The 22,408-nt window shown below is 39.3% G+C and overlaps 1 protein-coding gene across 1 annotated transcript; it reads left to right on the forward strand.

Moving 5' to 3' along the window:
* Nucleotides 1-266: 266 nt before the first annotated feature.
* Nucleotides 267-20,812, forward strand: LOC139941137 (uncharacterized). The gene is made up of 5 exons (XM_071937586.1): nucleotides 267-524; nucleotides 11,056-11,197; nucleotides 12,599-12,745; nucleotides 13,634-13,834; nucleotides 17,215-20,812. Exons 2-5 carry the CDS (start codon nucleotides 11,073-11,075, stop codon nucleotides 17,399-17,401), a joined length of 660 nt encoding a protein of 219 aa, XP_071793687.1. The 5' UTR covers nucleotides 267-524; nucleotides 11,056-11,072; the 3' UTR covers nucleotides 17,402-20,812.
* The last annotated feature ends 1,596 nt before the right edge of the window (nucleotides 20,813-22,408 follow it).

Raw genomic sequence — 22,408 nt, forward strand, 5'->3', positions numbered from 1 at the left:
CATTATGATTTCATACCGACCATCAACGATAGTGTCCGAGATGTTGACGACAGCACGTTCGGAACATTTCGGATAACTTCGAAAAAGGAGTTATTCCTCCTTTTTGGTCACGTGATTTTGGGTGATACCGGACCCTAAATTCGCCAGAGCCTAGTCGGAGATATTTGGGATTTTCTGGGAACCAGACTAGCTAAATAAGGGGCTTGGGGTTGGGGGCGGGGGCTGAAAACCCAATGAAAACAAATCTGAGCAGGAATGGGCACTTTGCAATGGTAACAGAAAGTAGCCCTAGAACACAGTTTAATAGCAAAACATTCCCACCACTGGTTCCAAATGAAAACTTCGTTGTTAACCAGTCACGCTTGAGAATCCGAAAGAAAGGTGGTGTCTTTTGGGCGAGGTATGGGCCTGTTCTGGTCTCTACTGACGGCGCAATCGTTATAAAAGGGGTAGACGTACCACTCAAATCATCATTTCATCAAAATTCATCTTTTTATCTCGGAGAGCAAGACAGCTGGCCCAAGGTAAGTTATTGATATGCATATTTTGTATAACACTGGTTAAATAATCACTTTGTTTGTTTGTTCAAGTAATAGACTTCCAACCAAAATACTCAGGCCGGTATTTATTGTACCTTCACCCATACACCAATTCAGGCGCACACCGGGCGCGCAAGTGCTGAGCACCGCGGCCACTGCTGAGGTAACATGTGTCTAGTTTTGTGCATAGAGACATGAGGAAATCATGTTTCTTTACACCCTTTATGGAAGTTAAATGTTTTCCTCAACAACTATCACAATTTCCTTGCCAGGACATCATGGTATGCTATTGTAGATCACTGACCACAAAATATTTGCAACTAAATAAAAACCGAATCACCTTGAAAACGGTGCTTGTGTTAGATGAATTAGGGAAAAGACGCGGAAACAGTATAAAATAGTCACTAAAATGAGATTTTGTCAGAATTTAAGTATTTTCATCTGTGCTTAATTTAAAAAAAAATATCAAGAATGTAGTAAATCGTCATATCATGCAGCCATGTCAGAGAAATCGCATAGATTGTGGAGGAAAACATTAAATTTCCATAAAAAGTGAAAAGGGAAACCATTTTCTAGTGTCTTTGTGCACAAGTTTACCGCAGCAGTGGCGCGCGGCGCCCAGCACTTGCGCGCCTGAATTGGTGTAGTTATAGAGTTTCGTCAGGGTTTGGGTACTTTTTGTACGGCACAGATTTACATTTATGCTGTTTAAAAATAATGACGTTAGAACGCTTTCCTTAAAGGCAGTGGACGCTATTGGTAATTACTCAAACTAATTATTATCATAAAATCTTTCTCGATTACAAGTAATGGAGAGAGAGGTGATAGTATAAAACATTGTGAGAAACAGCTCCCTCTAAAGTGACGTAGTTTTCGAAAAAGAAGTAATTTTCCACGAGTTTGATTTTGAGAACTCAGATTTAGAATTTGAGGTCTCGAAATCAAGCATCTGAAAGCACACAATTTCGTGTGACCATAGTGCGACAAGGGTGTTTTTATCTTGCAACTTCGATGACTGATTGAGCTCAAATTTTCATTTGAGCTCTCATTATTTTATGCATATGTTGAGATACACCAAGTGAGAAGACTGGTCTTTGACAATTACCAATAGTGTCCACCACTGCCTTTAAAATAGTACTGCAGGTGTGGTAGTTTTTGAGAAATGAGTAAGACAATTCCACAAACATATTTTTTGATTCAGCGAGACTAAAGTAACTTTGGCAAGTACAACGGATTTACGCGACTCTATAAAAAACTTTGCTCTGTGATTTTCACCTTTAAAAAAAAAAAAAAAAAAACTTGACGGCTTTACAGATCGCTAAAACTTTAAAGGCAGTGGACACTATTGGTAATTACTCAAAATAATTATCAGCATATAACCTTTCTTGGTAACACGTAATGGGGAGAGGTTGATGGTGTAAAACAATGTGAGAAACGGCTCCCTCTGAAGTGCCATAGTTTTTTGAGAAAGAAGTAATTTTCCACGAATTTGATTTCGAGACCTCAAGTTTAGAACTTGAGGTCTCGAAATCAACCATCTAAACCCACACAACTTCGTGTGACAAGGGTGTTTTTTTTTTTCAATATTATCTCGCAACTCCGACGACCGATTGAGCTCAAATTTTCACAGGTTTGTTATTTTATGCATATGTTGAGATACACCAACTGTGAAGGCTAGTCTTTGACAATTACCAATAGTGTCCACTGTCTTTAACAGATAAATTATATAACAAACATCCTCATTCTCCACCTCCTTTCGAAGATCGGTCAATTTATGCTAATTTATGCTGCTCTCACACGGCGAATATGCTATCTAGCGAATAATGCTAACGGAAGGAAATTTTTGACACTCGCTAAGACTTCGCAACGTTCGCCGTTTCTTCGTAAGCGTTGGTAACAAATTCGGAACGTTCACAAATTATTCCCCACCTCCTAACGAAGATCGGTCAATTTAAAAACCGGTTTCTAAATTTCAGCGAATGTTGCGAAGACGGTCATTCGCCGTCGATTTTCGTAAGATTGGTAACGTTGGTAAAGCGTGCGTAAGCATTGGCAACATTCGTAAAGGTATTGGCAAGTGTTGGTAAGCATTCATTATATATTCTTAAGATATTGGTAAGGAGAGGGCCGACCGAGGACGATCGAGGGTTGAGATCGAGATGAAAATATTCACTATTCAACCGCGGTTTGGACGAATTCAACGCGAAATTAAATATTCATCTTCGCATGAACATTCGCCACTCTGAGAGAGGGGCGATACGAAGCGCTTCCTAAATTTCAGCGAATGTTGTGAAGACGGTAATTCGCCATCAATTTTCATAAGCACTAGCGGGATGCCGCGCTTTGCGCGGCACCCCGCTAGATGAGGAGGATTCTAGTATACAAATGTTGTAAAAGGTATAATGTGGGGTAAGGGAGGTATTATTATAGGTAATAATCATTTCGTAGGACTGTATTAGAAATTGTATTTATAATCGGTATGGAAAAATGTCATTAATGTTGTATTTTGATAAATTGTTGAGCGTGCACAACATAGTTGTGAACGTCGCCTCCCCTCCTCACCTTCTCTCTTGCGTTCTCCAACTAAAGAAATTGGTGTTTGTTTCTGGAATTGAGCTTTAATATTTGGGAAGGGTATTCTTGGCAATGATGGTACTTGGCATGATATGTAGGGTATTTCGTAATATTTTAGTGTTGATCGAGCGGGCCAACGCACTATCCGTATATGTGGATTATTTTTCGCCTCTTTTACGCATAGTTTTAATTCAATCGGCTTTTTTCATTGTATCAATTTTATTCACCGCACTGAGTATTTCCAGGCTAAGATGACTGTAAGGGTAATAATGCTTAGTCGAATAAAAATGTTGCACGTACACTGCTATAATGACACACTTATCTTATTGTGTTGAGCACATTCGGTATAATTCAGTTACACTTGGCAAAATGTACATCCTGAGTGCCACCCAAACTGCTTTTTATTATTGTTACGAACTTTGTGAAACATTTGCCTTGTTATTTTGAGGGTTTGTCCGTCCAGTTGGGTTAATTTGTATGGAGATGGGCCAATCAGACAATTGTATAACACGATGAATTTGGAATAAATCTATAGTCACCGATAGCGACGGATTTGAGTGGTCTAAGTCTGGTCTCCCCCTTCAACAATAATCACCGCTTCTAATAGCAGAGGAGATATCCGACTAAAAAGGCTTGTATGATGAAAATGGTACCCTCCTTTCAACAAACTCATAATCTCAGGCCTTGTCCGAAACGACGACTTCGGCTACAGCTACGTCTAGATCAGCGCGTCTACCAGTGTTGAAGAATAGCAGACGGGCGCGATCTAGCCGTAGCTGTAGCCGAAGTCGCCGTTTCGGACACGGCCTTAGCCTCTAATAGCCGCGGAGTTTATCTGACTGAAAAGGAAGAAGTTCTTGTAAACAGCAGATATAAAATTAAAAAACGCCCCAGTTGGTATGGACTTTAACGACAAAGTCAATTTCTGCACTATTGTATTGAAAATAAATACATTTAATGATTGGTTGCTATAATTGTTGAATGATTTTTGTTTGGTTTCCAATAACGTGTACACTATTTTAGAATCTAAGGCCCCATTCATCGTGATTTATTGAGCGTACGTCCAACGACGCATACAAAGTTGTCGGAGCACCAAATAAAGCGAGTTTTCGGAACATGCTGTGCAACAGATATCTAATCTACTGTTCTTATCCACCGCTTTTGGGGGGTAACAGAGCGTCGGCCTCATTATTTTTTGGTTTATTCTCATATCAATTAATTCTCATGTAAACTTTCTGGTCACATCCGCCGGGGCGCGCGCCCCGCGTGACGAAGTCCCCTGACAAAACATCCAATTTTATATGTTATCACATCTGTGGAACCCTATACAAACTAAAATAATAGAAACGGTAATTTTATTGGTCTTTAATAACTACTCTTACATCCTCTCACTTAATTTACTTTCAGAAAACACTTGCCTTGTTGTTTTGAGGGTTTGTAGGCAAGTTTGGTTAATTTTGTAGGGGGAAATTTGTAAAAAGTAGCCGGTTCAGCTCAGCCGCACATGAGGGCTCTTTCGTGAATCAAAATGTACATCCTGAGTCCTGCTCAAATTGCATTAATAGTTACGAACTTTGTGAAACATTTGCCTTGTTATTTTGAGAGTTTGTACGTCCAATTTGGTTAATTTTGTATGGAGAAATTCGTAAAAATGTAGTACCCGATTCAGCCGCACATGAGGGCTCTTTTTTTAACAAAACCCGACGGCCGATTGCTTAATACAAAACGCATTTGGCGAAATGTATATCCTAAGTTGTAACAAATTGGTTGCTTCAGAACTTTGACCAATGGAATGTTCGTTTACAGCTTCAAAACAGCCGTTGATGTTTCACAAAGTTCGTAACTATGAAAACATACTATTCTTAAACGGTAATTTCATGTACTCTTTTGTAGGTTTAACTGGCAAAACCTATACAATGTATATAAAAGAATCAGTAATGTATTCACTTTCTTTTTGAAAATGTTTTCAACTTTTGCGTGTATACGTTCCGTGTGTGATGGGGTGACATTTTTTTATGGACTGATCAATGGTACAGAGTTAAATGGAACAAATAAAGTTATTCACAACAATGGGTTGCTGTTTGATGCGTTTAAAAAATGCTGGAAAATTGGATAGGCCTACATGAGTGACTTAATTGTAATAAACACATCTGTAACAGATGCATGTATTTTGTTTCTCATCAGCCTTAATGTTTTTTATTTAACATGCGAAATTAAACCCCCCTGTACAAAATGGTAAAATATACACAATGCCATTTACCCCTCTGCGAAACATCAATGAGTCACTCTGGAATGTTAATGGGAGTCCAAGGTTGCCACCCACTTCAAACTTAAAGAGGTGGCTCTGTGTGCAGCCTACGGCTTCCATCCTTAGACCAACAGGTGGCCCATATCAAAACCAGACAACCACACATGTAAGGAGATATCGCTCGTGACTACAGCCAATCAGACAACTCGTAAGAGGGAGTTCGGATGGTCAGGGTTTTGTAGACTTGCAACCCGACATCTGAAACGACACAACCGTGTTGAATTCCACAAGGATGCCATGCCACTGGACCTTCTAATTTCAATCCAAGATGGCGCGGGTTACGGCTTTTACACAAATATTTCGAAATGTAATGTGGGTGAGGGTGATATACGCCTCCCTTAATATGTATGCATGGTGTCATCATTCTAACCCAAAATGAAGCTATTGCGCAAGTCCGCCACTACTTGCAGTGGCTGCGCCCACCTCGTTTTGGGTTAGACGACGTACCTTTAGAAACTATATTAAAGGCTCCCCCGTGAGCCTTATAGGGTTCTAATATTTTGGGCCTCCTTAACGCTATACGCTTTTCAAATCAGCCTTGATAGGTAAAAGTTTTACGACCGTTAGCCAGCAATAACTAAAGTTTCCTTTGTACTACACTACCAAAACTTTGCACACACACTCAATATACATTCATAATGCTTGCATTTCCTTTTTGTTGAGTGAAATTAAAAAACATCTTCAAAAAATGACATTTTCTGCTCGGTACTCACTGTTGTTTTTCTGCCGCATCGCAATAGCCTACTACATGTAGATCGACGAACTGCCGAGCCGCGGCCGAGTCGAACTGTGAAAGCGGTGTTACAAGGCAGTGCAGCAGTGCGTGGGTGCTGTCCGCTTACAATACCCGCCGTTCATAGCCTACTACATGTAGATCGACGAACTGCCGAGCCGCGGCCGAGTCGAACTGTGAAAGCGGTGTTACAAGGCAGTGCAGCAGTGCGTGGGTGCTGTCCGCTTACAATACCCGCCGTTCACGCATAAAGCTTGCACGCACTGTGGCGGCCATATTGGATTTGGGATTTTGAGGCATTATGGGACATTTTTGAGCTTGGCATACAACAAATTCGAGCTCAGCACCCCTCACTACCCCCAAAAAGTTGTAAGCCATAAATTAACACAATTTGCCTTGAGGGTTTATTTTTTTTTTAAAGTTTACCCAGTCTATATTGGACCCTTTACTTATTCATCGCGATTTATGGAGCGTCACGTCCCACGATACTTAGCGTTGTTACAGCACTAAATAAAGCGAGTTTTCAACATGCTGTGTGCCAAAAATCTTCTTTTTTTTCGGGGGTTGGGAGCGGTAAGAGCGTAGGGCTCTTTTTAGTTTATTCTCATCTGAATTGGCCCTGTAAATTTTCTGGTCAATAGGCTGCGCGTTACGGGAGCACTAAACGTGAACGTGAACGTCAATAAGTGTATTGTTGATTGTCACTTTGGGCTTATTGCATCTCGCGAAATTTTAACGACACAATTTCTGACCGTTCATGTTCACGCTGCTCTAGGAACATACCTCCATACATCCCATATCTCTGGAACCCTATATCGTACAAACTAAATAAAAACGGTAAATTCGTCCTCACTCCTTAATTTTCTCTAATTTATTTCACTTTCAGAAAGCATGTGAAGTTATTTTTTAGGGTTTGTTACGTCCAGTTTGGGTCAATTTTGTAATAGACAAACTCCTCAAAATGTACCCCATTCAGCCGCATCGGAGGGCTCTTTTGTTAACATTATCTCCAGTAACCATGGATGGATTTTGCAAAATGTACATTCTGAGACCTGACCTTGACACACTGCTCTAACCCATTTTGTGAATGGACTTATTCAAAAAGAAACTTAATGTCGTTTTGCTCCACAACTTTGACCAAATGCAAAGTTCTTTTTTTACGTGTATAAGTTTCACAAACTTCCGTGATGGGGTAAACTCTGAAACTGCAACACTATACCTTCATGAACAAACCGTATTCTAAAACGGTATTCATGTACTCATTTGAGTTTACTGGCAAAAAGAATCAGAATGTAGTCACTCTCTTCTTGTAAATAATTTGTTCTATAAAAATAGTGTCCATGGTTTAAAAACAGCAAGATACGTTTTGCATCAATAGTGCAATTTCTGTATGGAGATTTACTGTAAGTCCGAGGTCGCCACCCACTTTCAACCTAAAGTGGTCCCACGGCGACCTCCTTCACCAAGCAACAGGTGGCCTGTCTCAAAACCAGACAACACACCACTCACAATACACTGACCAGAATGTAAGGAAGTTGGGCTCGATTTCACATGCTTACTTTATTTGTGTAAAGCCCCCGCCCCCACCCCAAGATGTTATTAATAGACACCTTTCAGGCTCCTTCCAACCTATAGCCCTACCCAATGTGTCCAAATTATAAAGCTTCCGTTTGATCCCATCCGCCTTGTCCATAATTCTCATGCCGTTTGGAAGTGACTGCTTTTTTATAAATATTCTTCATTTAAATTTAATATTTTCAACAAATGAGTCACCTGTCAGAAGGATTTCTATGAAGTCTGGTAACAACATCGACCAGTGGTTGACACATGGTCGCCTGCGAAACATCAATCTGTGATTTACTTCATTCATTCAATGCAAATTCGTCCTGGCACCCAGCCTCTTCGACCCTGCGCGGCAATGAATGAACCAATCCGGAGAACCATGCTTAGTACAACACGAAAGTAACCCGACCAAAAAGGGCGGATCGAATGGCAGGTGGGCGGGCAAGGGGCAATGAGTGAACCAATCCGGAGAACCATCTGCGAAACACTGTCCAATGAGTCACCTGTCAGAAAGATTTCTAGGAAGTCTGGTAACAACATCGACCAGTGGTTGACACACGGTCGCCGCCCAAACTACCTCCAATCAGATGACTCGTAAGTGGGAGTTTGGGTCAGGGTTTTGTAGACTTGCAACCCGACGTCTGAAAAGACACAAACGTGTTGAATTCCACACAACCGTGTTGATTTCCGCAAGGATGCCATGCCACTGGACCTTCTAATTTCAATCCAAGATGGCGCGGGTTACGCTTTTAATAGTGTAGATAGATTGGTAAGCCATTTGTACTGTTGGATAAACAGTATTATGCGTAAGATATTGGTAACGAGGGGTTTAGGGACGACCGAGAACATATTCACCATCAAATCGCAACTTTTTGGCGAATTCATCGCGAATTTCCATATTCATATTCGCAAGAATGTTCGCCCAAAGTGGAGAGTAGCATATACGGTGCATGCTGCGAAGCGAATTTGACGTAACCCCTGTTTTCGCTGCGATATTCGCAATACATCCGAGCATAGGGCAACTGCTGCGAAACTTCGTTGCGAATTTGTGACGTCAACATTTGTATCGCATTCGCACGAAGTAATGCTATACTCTCCCCCTTGGGCGAATATTCTCGCGAATATGAATAATATTTGAAATTCGCGATGAATTCGCCCAAATGTTGCGATTGAATAGTAAATAATGTTATCGGTCGTCCCTCAACCTCTCCTTACCAATATCTTAATGATACGCACGCTTTACCAACAGTACCAATGGCTCAACCAATGCTTACGAATGCAATCGATGGCGAATTAACGTCTTCGCCACATTCGCTGAAATTTAGGAAGCGCTTCGTATTGCCCCTCTCTCAGAGTGGCGATGTTCTTGCGAAGATGAATATTTGAATTTCGCGTTTAATTCGTCCAAAATGGCGGTTGGATAGTGAATATTTTCATCTCGGTCTCACTTCTCCATCGTCCTCGGTCGACCCGCTCCTTTTACCAATATCTTACGAATATATTGCGAATGCTTACCAACGTTTGCCAATGCCTTTACGAACGTTGCCAACGCTTACGCACGCTTTACCAACGTTACTAATTATTCGACTGCGAATGACCGTCTTCGCAACATTCGCTGAAATTTTGAAACAGGTTTCTAAATTGACTGATCTTCGTAAGGAGGTGGGGAATAATTTGTGAACGTTCCGAATTTGTTACCAACGCTTACAAAGACACGGCGAATGTTACGAAGTTTGAGCGATTGTCAAATATCTCTTTTCGTTAGCATAATTCGCTTACTATAGCATATTCGCCGTGTGAGAGCAGCATACAAAAGTTGACCGATCTTCGTAAGGAGGTGGATATTGACTTGTGAACGTTCCGAATTTGTTATCAACGCTTACGAAGACACAGCGAATTCTGCGAAGTTTGAGCGATTGTTAAATATTTCCGTTCGTAAGCACATTCGCTAGCATTGTCTCTAGTGTGAGAGTAGCATAAAAATCGGGCTTTACGCGAATTGTTCGTTGCGAATTTGTGACGTCAAAATTCGCATTTGCAGGAAGTATCAACCGGGCTTCCAAGCATAATGGACCGTTCCGGCTTTCCACTAAGCTCCGCCCACCGCGCACGTGAGCAAGACACGTGTACGAACTCTCCCCTGACATTCTGCACGATTCTGCCGCGCGTGCCAAATATACGCGCACGCATGACCGAGTTTGTCCGACCACAATCATTGCTGTGATTGGTCAAAATGGGTGAACGCGCACAGTTTGATTGACAGGCCGGATCGGTCCATAGGCTTATTTCAATACGAAATATGAGTGTATAAACAAGAGCATAATTAAATGGATTAACAACTTAAATGAATTATTTGTGTGTCTCGTCAATTCATAAAAAAAAAAAAATTTATATTAATTTTGTAAAGTAATCTCAAAAACGAGCAAAATCATCACGAGCCATACAGCTTTATGACTATATTGTTGTCAGTTTATGGGTTTCAAAATAGTAAATTTATAACTGTTTTTAACGTCACTAAAACTGTTCACGTTTGGGGAATTTAGTACGTTGAGGGCTGAATAATCAGATGTGATCCAACCAAAATCATATGAATTATCAGCAGTGGCGCACCCAGTAGTTATTTTCGTTGGTATATACAAGGGCTCATTAGCTTGTTTTTACCATGTAATATAACCCGATAATTTGACACAAGTTACACATTGTCTTTTATTGATAACTTAAAGGCAGTGGACACTATTGGTAATTGTCAAAGACTAGCCTTCACAGTTGGTGTATCTCAACATATGCATAAAATAACAAACCTGTGAAAATTTGAGCTCAATTTATTGGTCATCGAACTTGCGAGATAATAATGAAAGAAAAAACACCCTTGTCACACAAAGTTGTGCGCGTTTAGATGGTTGATTTCGAGACCTCAAGGTCTAAATCTGAGGTCTCGAAATCAAATTCGTGGAAAATTACTTCTTTCTCGAAAACTATGGCACTTCAGAGGGTGCCGTTTCTCACAATGTGTTATACCATCAACCTCTCCCCATTACTCGTCACCAAGAAATGTTTTATGCTAATAATTCTTTTGAGTAATTACCAATAGAGTCCACTGCCTTTAACGACGTACGTATTCAACAGTTTGTTTAATCCATTTCATTCTGAAGATCATGAAAACAAACAATTCAATCTTATTATTTTCTAATGAGAGGTATTTTAAACCATATACTATACAAACTGTTTCTGTGTGTGAGTTTTGTCTTTAGTTTCTGTTGGTGTCAGTACATCTTAAAATTGGATAAATATCTCAAAGAGGTTCATTGTGTTTTCAAGTCTTTATTTTATTCCTTTAGATTTAAAATACAGTACAATGGCCGGACTTTCTTATTCAGTGCTCCTCGTATGCACGCTCAGTGCTTTGGTGCAGATCGGTGCAATTACTAATGCAGATGCAAGTACTGATCAAGAGACATGTGCTTCGGAACTTCCGTCAAAGTAAGTTTCTCAACATGTTCTACAACAAAAGGCTTTTTCCGTTTTATGTATGCATTTTTCTACTCCGGTGTCTGCCGGAGATTCGGTCCTCCATGTGGGAATAGCGAGCTTTCGACTTTCGGCACGAAGCACACAGAACGGGATAGAGCATAGTAAACACAGTAGTCTGATATGCTCACGCTCGAGTGCTCCCGGCAGTGTGTTGTGGACCGCATCTACAAACGACACCACTGCGTTGTCGTTCAGACCGGACGTTGTTTCACCAAAATAGCGTTTATACCAATCTCTATACGACGGAGACTTCTTCAGTTTGGCGCATGCGTCGATCGATTTTCCTGCTCCCGTACACTGATTTCTATTAAATGGGTGCGTTCGTTTAGCTTCCCTGGGTCGACCCTGGTGTGTGGCGTTTTTTTTTTTCCAGGACGAACGTGGGTAATCTGCACACGTTCGTCCTGGAAAAAGAAAACGCCACACACCGGGGTTGACCCGGGGAAGCTAAACGAACGCACCCAATACAATCAGTAATTCCTTATAGCGTATTTCCCCCCCAGGAAAGATGAGGCCACTAAGCATTAATGTACGTGTTTTACATGTATATGTACCTTCTTTCTCACATGGGCGCAACCAACCAAGCGTGTCTAGAATGCCCTATATACACGTGTACTTGTATTGCATCTCCATGCAAACTCCATGCATTAACATGTAGCGTACTCCGTTTTTCGAGTAAGGCCATGGAGTTTTCCTCCATAAGGTACACGTTGTTTTTATCTTCCCTGGAAAAAAAAAACACGCTTAATTTGTTTTACCGTCCTGCGTCCCTATCGTGGTCTTGCGAAAGCACGCTAATTAAACATGGACTGAAGGAGGATGGTTCAAAAGAGGGCGCTATCAAAAGAAGTTTGTACACAGTTCGCCATAATTGGGGATAGAACCTCCGGGGGACACTATCTCCTGCCAAACCGGCTCTAAAATGTCAAAATGTTTTACCACCTAAAAGAAAGTGTACTCTAAAAACTCCCGGGTCAGAATTTACCGGGATTCGGGTTCCAGGGGGGCCTGACCCATTTCTGGGTCTGTTTGACCCGGAATCGGTGTCAATCTTGCCCGGAATCCGTGTCATTGTGACCAGAAATTTGGTTAACAGCGGGATTTTGACTCGGATTCCGGGACACATTGACACGGATTCCGGGTCAGACCCCGGGGACCCAAATCCAGGTCAATCCTGACCCGGGAGTTTTTAGAGTGGCGACATGATTTGTGGAGCTTTGGGGTTTATTAATGCAACAGGCAAGTTTAGATTGTAATTCCCATCCTCTGGTTATCTCGACAATTTGGAATAACTAGCTCAAAACAATAGAAAAGGTTCCTTGATGTGTTATATTTTTGCCTTTTTGACAGTTGCTGCGCTGGAAAGGCCGGTTTGATAACAGCCCCGGATGAGTGGCCAGCAAACGAGAGTCCAGCTGGCGGACCTGAAATGCACTCCAGTGCTGTGGTCTGTGTCCTCTACAGAATGTTCAACTGCCTGGTGTGTCGCACATCTATGTAAGTTTTAAAATTATTATTATCCTGGTTTATTTTCTGCACTCACTGGCGGCAAAGCAGGCCAAAAAGTACATTTGCAAGTAAAAAATAGTTCATGTAAACATTTCTATAGATAGGTTATTGTTTAAAAAACTGCAAGAAAAACCACAAAAGCAAATACAACAAAAGCTCGAACCGACACTGACGGGAAAGCAGGCCGAAAAGTACACATATCCATTTTAATGTACCTTAAAGACGCCCGTGATACACAATGGTTATCAAAACATGGAAAACCCCACTGCAGTTTCAACCCGATGGCACGCGGAACAATGATGTAGAGTTGCACCCAACACATTTTATTTGTAATAACTGATATGTATGACGTGTAATGTATTTTAGTGATAGATTCCGATCATTATTGTTTTACTATTACAAAAACATTATCGACCTTTCCTTGGTTTTAACCTTTAAACTCAACCCCTACGTAATCTCGGGCACCCGTGGCCGAAAACAAACAAACAAACAAACAAACAAACAAACAAACAAACAATTTTCCAATAAATACTGCCCTCTGTTGGCAAGCGTGTCATCATTAGAAAGCTGAGACACCAAGCTTTCCAATGTTAGTGTGATACCACCCTGCGTGTTTCCTCTCAGAATACTGTTTACGCAAATGTTGGTCCAAATATTCACAATGTGTGCCCCAAGTCGAAAATACCCCGACATTGACTTAAAAAATTATGGTCTTGCTCGTATCGTAGAAGTTTCCGTATATGTGTATCCAAGAAAACGCAAACCTTAACACAATAATTATTATTGGTTTGCTAATGACATTCACAAACTTGCCATTGCACGAAAAGCTAATGACAGCAATACCTTTTCTAATCCGTTTTGCTTTTTGTTATGAAGTTTGCCGGTATCGATTTGTGTCGAAACCGTTACCATCGATGACACGATGTTCGGTGGGCCCTTACCCTTAAACGAGTACCTCATTGGAAAAGCGAGAATCCATCCTACCGAAAACACCGACTGGTACGACCTCTTTCCCAGGCACGAAGTAACAGATAATCTCAGCTATTACGGCTACAACGAACCCACAGCAACTGGAAGGTATCAGTCATTATTATTCTTATTATTATTATTCTTATTATTATTATTGTTATTGTTATTATTATTATTGTTGTTGTTGTTGTTGTTGTTGTTGTTGTTGTTGTTGTTGTTGTTGTTGTTGTTGTTGTTGTTGTTGTTGTTGTTGTTGTTGTTGTTGTTGTTGTTGTTGTTGTTGTTGTTGTTGTTGTTGTTGTTGTTGTTGTTGTTGTTGTTGTTGTTGTTGTTGTTGTTGTTGTTGTTGTTGTTGTTGTTGTTGTTGTTGTTGTTGTTGTTGTTGTTGTTGTTGTTGTTGTTGTTGTTGTTGTTGTTGTTGTTGTTGTTGTTGTTGTTGTTGTTGTTGTTGTTGTTGTTGTTGTTGTTGTTGTTGTTGTTGTTGTTGTTGTTGTTGTTGTTGTTGTTGTTGTTGTTGTTGTTGTTGTTGTTGTTGTTGTTGTTGTTGTTGTTGTTGTTGTTGTTGTTGTTGTTGTTGTTGTTGTTGTTGTTGTTGTTGTTGTTGTTGTTGTTGTTGTTGTTGTTGTTGTTGTTGTTGTTGTTGTTGTTGTTGTTGTTGTTGTTGTTGTTGTTGTTGTTGTTGTTGTTGTTGTTGTTGTTGTTGTTGTTGTTGTTGTTGTTGTTGTTGTTGTTGTTGTTGTTGTTGTTGTTGTTGTTGTTGTTGTTGTTGTTGTTGTTGTTGTTGTTGTTGTTGTTGTTGTTGTTGTTGTTGTTGTTGTTGTTGTTGTTGTTGTTGTTGTTGTTGTTGTTGTTGTTGTTGTTGTTGTTGTTGTTGTTGTTGTTGTTGTTGTTGTTGTTGTTGTTGTTGTTGTTGTTGTTGTTGTTGTTGTTGTTGTTGTTGTTGTTGTTGTTGTTGTTGTTGTTGTTGTTGTTGTTGTTGTTGTTGTTGTTGTTGTTGTTGTTGTTGTTGTTGTTGTTGTTGTTGTTGTTGTTGTTGTTGTTGTTGTTGTTGTTGTTGTTGTTGTTGTTGTTGTTGTTGTTGTTGTTGTTGTTGTTGTTGTTGTTGTTGTTGTTGTTGTTGTTGTTGTTGTTGTTGTTGTTGTTGTTGTTGTTGTTGTTGTTGTTGTTGTTGTTGTTGTTGTTGTTGTTGTTGTTGTTGTTGTTGTTGTTGTTGTTTATTCGGCATAAAACACATACAACGGCATAAAAACACATACAAAGAACAAACATACACAGTACAAAACAAAAGCCAGGGACATATGCCTGGAATTAAAAAAGTTTACCTAAAAACTGTAGCCCGAAGGCCTTCAATTCCAATATCCCTGGCCATATATTAAAAATGTATTACTATTTACAATAAATCTATAAAGACATTAAGAACATTAAGACAAAAACAGAAAGGTGATTAAAAGCAGGGACGCAGAATGAGTAAAAATGCAAAATAGCCCCACCCCCTCCCATCAGGCAAAAAATAAACTTAACCAGCAATAAAGAAACATAAAAAACAATTGTAAAATTGGCAAGAGCCAAAAAGGTTTAAGAACTGTTCCTCTATCAGGTTAGAAATAGTTATATACAACTAGAAAAATATATGAAAAATAAATAAATGAATGTCAAAAAAAAAAAATTAAATAACTAAACAATAAATAAATATGAAAAAAAAAATATATATATATATATACATATATAAACAAATTTAAATAGAAAAACAATACCTGTTCCGACGGTAGGTCGGAACAGCTAATAAATAAACAAAACGTTAACAATTGATGTGCAATAGGATTGTTCTTATTGTTTAAAGACAGTGGACACTATTGGTAATTGTCAAAGACCAGTCAGTAGTGTGTAAGGCGTATATGACCTCCTTTTTTTAGGTGGATTCATGGCTCTGGTGGGTCGTTGTAAGTAGGTTGCCTGATGGGGGTGTGACGAAGACTTCCCCTCTTTTTTACCAACCAAACAGCGAGCGGGCAGGTCAAAGTGTAAGACATCACAGTTAGACAATAATTGTTGAGTATTAAGAACTGTTTTTTAATTAAGATCATTATAATCGAATTATATATTTTCAGATGCTTGATTTCGAGACCTCAAATTCTAAACTTGAGGTCTCGAAATAAAATTCGTGGAAAATTACTTCTTTCTCGAAAACTACGTCACTTCAGAGGGAGCCGTTTCTCACGATGTTTTATACTATCAACCTCTCCCCATTACTCATTACCAAGTGAGGTTTTATGCTGATAGTTGTTTTGAGTAATTACCAATAGTGTCCACTGCCTTTAAAGGAACACGTTGCCTTGGATCGGTCGAGTTGGTATATGAAAAGCGTTCTTTAACCGTTGTTATAAAATGGATATGGTTGGAAAGATGTTGCAAAAGTAAAATACAATGATCCACACAAACATGCCTCGAAATTGCACGGTTTTCCTTTTACCTCTTCGACTAACACGGTCGGCCATTTATGGGAGTCAATTTTTTGACTCCCATAAATGGCCGACCGGGTTAGTTCGCACAGTAAAAGGAAAACCGCGCAATTTCGAGGCAAACTTGTGTGGTTCATTGTATTCTACTTTTAAAACATCTTTCCAACCGTATGTATTTTATAAAAAAGGGTTACAAACGCTTTTTATAGACCAACTCGTCCGATCCAAGGCAACGTGTTCCTTTAAAGCCATTGGACCCTTTCGGTACACAAAAAAAAAAAAAAAAAGTTCACAGATTTACAAATAACTTACAGGGTTTACAGATGGTAATGGTGAAAGACTTCTCTTGAAATTATATTCTATGAAATGCTTTACTTTTTGAGAAAACAGTAAAACAATATCAATTCTCGATAGCGAGAATTACGGATTTATTTTAAACACATTTCATGACACGGCGAAACGCGCGGATACAAGGGTGGGTTTTCCCGTTATTTTCTCCCGCCTCCGATGGCCGATTGAGCCTAAATTTTCACAGGTTTGTTATTTGATATAGAGGTTGTGATACACGAAGTGTGGGCCTTGGACAACACTGTTTACCGAAAGGGTCCAATGGCTTTAAAGGAACGTTACAGAATTGGTAAAAAACAAAAATCGTGAAGATCACATAATAAATTTACATAAAACGTACACGGTCTAATGATGATGATAGTTGAAAACATCCCTTGAAATATTTCTGTCTGAAATGTCATGTTTGATGCGAAATAAATATTCTTATTTGCCGTTTTGAGTTTATCGCTCAGTGAGCGTTTTATTCATTTTTATTTTGGCATCGATGCAATGCAATATTTGTAATCGTTTTTTTTTCACTATTCTCTCGTGACCCAGATGACCGATCGATCTCAAACTTCTACAGGTTTGTCAGTTTATGTATATGGTGGATTAAAGTGCTTACACTGTCAGCAACTGTTTTGTTAGCAAAAACCAAATCTGCAATGTTCCTTTAATGTTTGATTTGTGTTTGCTTGATAGGTCGGGTTTGAATCTCCATCGCGGGGCAAGAGTTGATGGTTGTGAAACTACACCTCCTGCTACTGATGATGATGGCACCTGGCCAGAAATCATGGCAATCTTGAACGAGGGTGACATGACACACGATGGTAGTATGTACAGTGGGTTCCTGTATGTTGTGATGGATATTTCTGTTGGACCAGGATAGTCACATTTCGGGCTGGTAAACAACGGATCCTAAGAAGAAGAAAAAATGTCCATTAGGTTTTTAGAAAGTTTCTTTGGAAAAGTCACGACAATTGTGATATAATTAAAAATTTCAAAAAATTTCAAAGTAGGCTTATATATAAAAGCACTTGAGAAAAACGCGATCGGCAATAATCTTTCAATGATTATTGATATAATTTTATGAAGAACTTTACTATACAAATTTGACATTAAAACTTTCGGATGTAGATAATTGCGTTAGTGTTTAGGCTAAAATGTATGTACAAATTGTCAAATAGTTTACCGCTAATGAATATTTCTGGTGGTGAGAATTTCTTTTTTTACGAGTTTAAAATGGAATGAGGTGCAGCCGGGTTGAATGGAATATTCCATTTGCAACGTTAAAAAAAATAGTCTCTTAACTGCACATCCAAGTCAAAAACGACCATTGTTTACAATATTTTATGACAACCGAATTTTTGTGTTTCAGATACATTACTTGCATCTGAGAAAAAGAAAATTTGGTTATAGTTGGTATGACACATAGAGTTATATATAAGAACTAGAGGGCGCACTGGCCTATATACGCGCTCCGGCATGCGCGCAGGCGGCCATTTTCTAAGTTGTTGACAAAACTGGCATCTCACAGCGTGTGTTTGTGCGGCCATTTTGTAAGTTGAACAAACAGCATCGCGTGAGCGTTCAAAAAAAAAAAAAAAACTCAAAAGTGTATTTCATATTCAACGCGCGTGCAGAATGACGCGCTTGTCATCTTGCGGTCCCGTGGCGTTTGTGCACGAAGCATCACTCGTGTGCCCTCTAGTTCTTATATATAACAAAAGGTTCTGGGTCCGAATCTCAGCCGAGCAATGCCTGTGATTTTGTTCACAGAACTCAGGAAAATACTGAGTATACAAAGGGCTAACCACACATCGGTGTAAAGGGTAACAGCCAACATTCATAAACACCTAAAGACAGTTTATCCATTCTGATTGGTCGAGAGGACATCAAGTGGGGGTGTTTAAACGGATGATATAACACCAGTAAAAAGTGTTTAAACATGGGCGTGACACGCGAGCTTGCATCATTATTTTGATTGGTCGAGAGCAACGGCTGGAACACCTGGGCCACATCACGCGATACGCGCGACGCGCGACGCGCGACGGGGTGTTTTGTCGAAAGAAAATACTTTAGGACCAAACAGTTTTTATGTTTTTTTGTCCGAAAAGGTATTTATGAATGGGAGTAAAAAAGAAGAAGTGCTTGGCCGGTATTAAACACTCTGTTTAAAACACTGTTTAAAACCGGTTGCAGTCTGGATGCTGATAATTACTGGAACAATGGAAATGAGCACTTTTCACCTGTAAGCACATACCGCGACACCAATACACCAATTCAGGCGCGCACCGGGCGCGCAAGTGTTGAGGAGCACCGCGGCCACTGATGAGGTAACATGTGTCTAGTTTTGTGCACAGAGACATAAGGAAATCATGTTTCTTTTCTCTTTTTATGGAAATTTAATGTCTTTATCGACAATCTAAATGCGATTTCTCTGACATGGCTGCATGATATGACGATTTACTACATTCTTGCTATTTTTTTTTTTAAATTAAGCACAAAGGAAAATACTGAAATTCTGACAAAATCTCATTTTAGTGACTATTTTATGCAGTTTCCGCGTATTTCCCCCCTAATTCACCTAAGACAAGCACCGTTTTCAAGGTGATTCGGTTTTTATTTAATTGCAAATTTTGTAGTCAGTGATCTTAATTAGTATATCATGATGTCCTGTTAAGGAAAATGAGAGTCGTTGAGGAAAACATTTCATGTCCTTAAAGAGTGAAAAGAAACATGATTTCCTCATGTCTTTGTGCACAAAACTAAGCATATGTACACCTCAGCAATGGCGCTCGGTGCTCAATACTGCGCGCCTGAATTGGTGTATACTCGACCGATTGTAACAATCAAGGTGTCAAAATCACTGTCACAAAATTGTCCGTCTCCTGATATTTTCATTTTTAGAATACGAGTAACGATTGTAAAATTGTAGGTGCTTTTACAACAGCCGCGTTACTTTTTTTTTTGCTGTCTTTAGAACAATTTTACTATGATTATCAACCAAAATAACCACTAAATTTTCAACAGCTTATCCACTTCTCCGAGTAGTTTTCAATAAAAACAGTATTGTTGGGTTAAATTACATCATCGTTAGAATTTGTTTGGGGAAAACTAACAAATACCATACAACCAACCACGCCCCACAAAAAAATTTTTGTTTTATATCAAATTCAGACTGACTTGAAGACCACAAATTTGAAAAGGAAAACACCGGAATTCCAGTTAAAACCGGAAGATTCTCACGCCTGGCCATTTCTATAAGACCGGTCCTCAAAGTACTAAATCCTTAAAATTTAAATTTTAAATTTGATGAAAACACTTTTATTTTGGGCAGAAATTAAGGGGAAATATCGTCCGAAACGCAATTTCACGACCTTCACTTCGCTTGTGGGCATAATTCAAACCCTAACGTGCCAATGTACCCTTTTTTCATATTCAATGCCACCACACCCAACCGCCCCCCCCCCCCCCCGTCCTTAGGTTTTGCATTGGAGGAAACGCTATTGATTTCAATTTCCATTCATAGAAAATACTGCTTGAGTGAGGCATCAGTTGCCACGATGAAAACTTTATGAAGTTTTGGCTGGGAACCAGTTTCTGTTAAGCAAAATTTGGTAGGATTTGTTCATGCTTACAAGTTTTATGAAATTGGACCCCAATCATGAACTGTTAAGTAAATTTTAATCCTCTTGCTGTTCTTCTTTTTTTAAATGTTAAAATCTTTTTACTCTGTATTTCTTTTTTTAAAAGTAATGTTTTCCTATTTTGATTACACAGAACCATTATGTAATACAGCTATTTTGGACACTTGGTAATTGTCAAAGACCAGTCTTCTCACTTGGTGTATCTCAACATATGCATAAAATAACAAACCTGTGGAAATTTGAGCTCAATTGGTCGTCGAAGTTGCGAGGTAATAATGAAAGATTTCGAAAAGATCAATGCTTGATTTCGAGACCTCAAAATCTAATTCTGAGGTCTCGAAATCAAATTCGTGGAAAATCATTTCTTTCTCCAAAACTATGGCACTTCAGAGGGAGCCGTTTCTCACAATGTTTTATACCTCTCCCCATTACTCGCCACCAAGAAAGGTTTTATGCTAATAAATATTTTGAGTAATTACCAATAGAGTCCACTGCTTTTAAAGGGTTAAGATCACAATGCCTCAACATCAGGGTCAGTTACTAAAAAGTCAATTTAATGCCTTTTAACTGGCCAGTTGCAGGATTATGTTAAATGATTTAATTAAGTTCACTACACTCTCCTCACTACAAGGCGAAATTAAACAACAAAAAACACCTGAAAACAAGTTTCTGATTCACTGTTGTTCTCTTGTATTTCCCTTTTTCAAAGTTTTGTTGTGGTATCGTTAGGTAGGGCAAAAAATCGGAAAGATCAAAACGAGTAGTATACATCTAGCATCAAATTTTGACACAAAAATACCCCCCCCCCCTCATTGACCCCCCCAAAAGGGGCGGGGAGTAGGTCAAAAATTGAAGTGAATTGAAGTAGGATTAGGGCTAAGCCAAGGAATTGTTCACAAATTTGGACGGAGTATTTGAAATAAATATAACATAGGCTCAGTCTAGCATTTGTATCAATTCTGGAGATGAGCTCACGCCCATATCAATCGAGCCAATCAAAACACAGATATTGAAAGCTTACGTACATTATCCAATGAAATCATTATCCAGTGAAATCACTGGTTCTGTTATGTGTATGTATGATTGTGGATAAAGACGGGGGACCAGTCTAGTTATTAAAAAGCAAGATGGTGTGCGTGGCCTGCAAAAACGTGGTGTACCTTGTAGCGTACCGTGCTGTTTCTGTGCCGTGCCGCACGTGCATAATACGGCAGGCAGTTTCGATGGTGAAGGACAACTTGTCAAGTCTCCATGCCGTTTCCTCCAACAAATGCTTGTTTTGCCGCTGTTTTGAGAGTAAACTACTACCTTAAAAGTGAACAATGGTGAGTTGATAATGCTGGATATAATTATAGTATTTGAAACTAATTTTCATTCGGTCAAAATGTAGAAATGTTGTGTTGTTTTTTTCGCATCACGCGCCGAGTTTAAAAACCACATGTTGGGCTTATTGTTGTTGTTGTGACGCCATGCGGGAATTTTTTGTAACGAAAGTTGGTTGTTATTTTTTTGTGCAACTGAGTCAACTGTTATTTCATACTACTCTTAGATTGAACGTATACAAAATAATGACATACCGGTAGATAAGTGAAATATAAGCACAGGGGAGGATGGAGGGAAAATAGTTGATCAATTTTATTATCTAAGGAACAAGTAGTACAGAAACTGAACTGAACTTGTGTGTAATGTGATGAATTCAATTTCAATTCAAGAATACATTTATTCCCATACTCTCATAAAAGAATAACGACAGTTACATGTATTACGGGGTAAAGCAAAATAAATAAATAAATAAAGAACGGGGTTATTTTTGTAAGCATGAGCTTGTAAAAAACAGCCAGACAGACAAGAAAACAAGACTAACAGACAAAGGGACAGATGAACATAACACATGACACAAAGAGTTCGTAATAAAAGCGACAAGATGGCAGAGCAGTTTAAAGCTGAAAATAAATCAGACACGTATTGGAGAGATGGATGTGGTTCAATTACATAGTATGGGAAGCTAAGATACATAACGGGAGATAATGTCACGTTTGAAAGAGTCTTCGGAAATGGGGCTTATCCATCGGTGCGAGTTTGCTGTAGTTTAATATTATTTCGATGGGGCCTGTGGTTGGAATTGTGATGGCGCTGCAGGTTAGTAAAATTCACACGTGTTAATCAGGCGCTTGGATACAATAAAAGAAATTCCAACAACAGAACATTCCGTTCATTCCTTTGGATCATCTACATGGAAAAGCCTT

This window comes from Asterias amurensis, chromosome 8, assembly GCF_032118995.1.
Source record: "Asterias amurensis chromosome 8, ASM3211899v1".
NCBI lineage: Eukaryota > Metazoa > Echinodermata > Asteroidea > Forcipulatida > Asteriidae > Asterias > Asterias amurensis.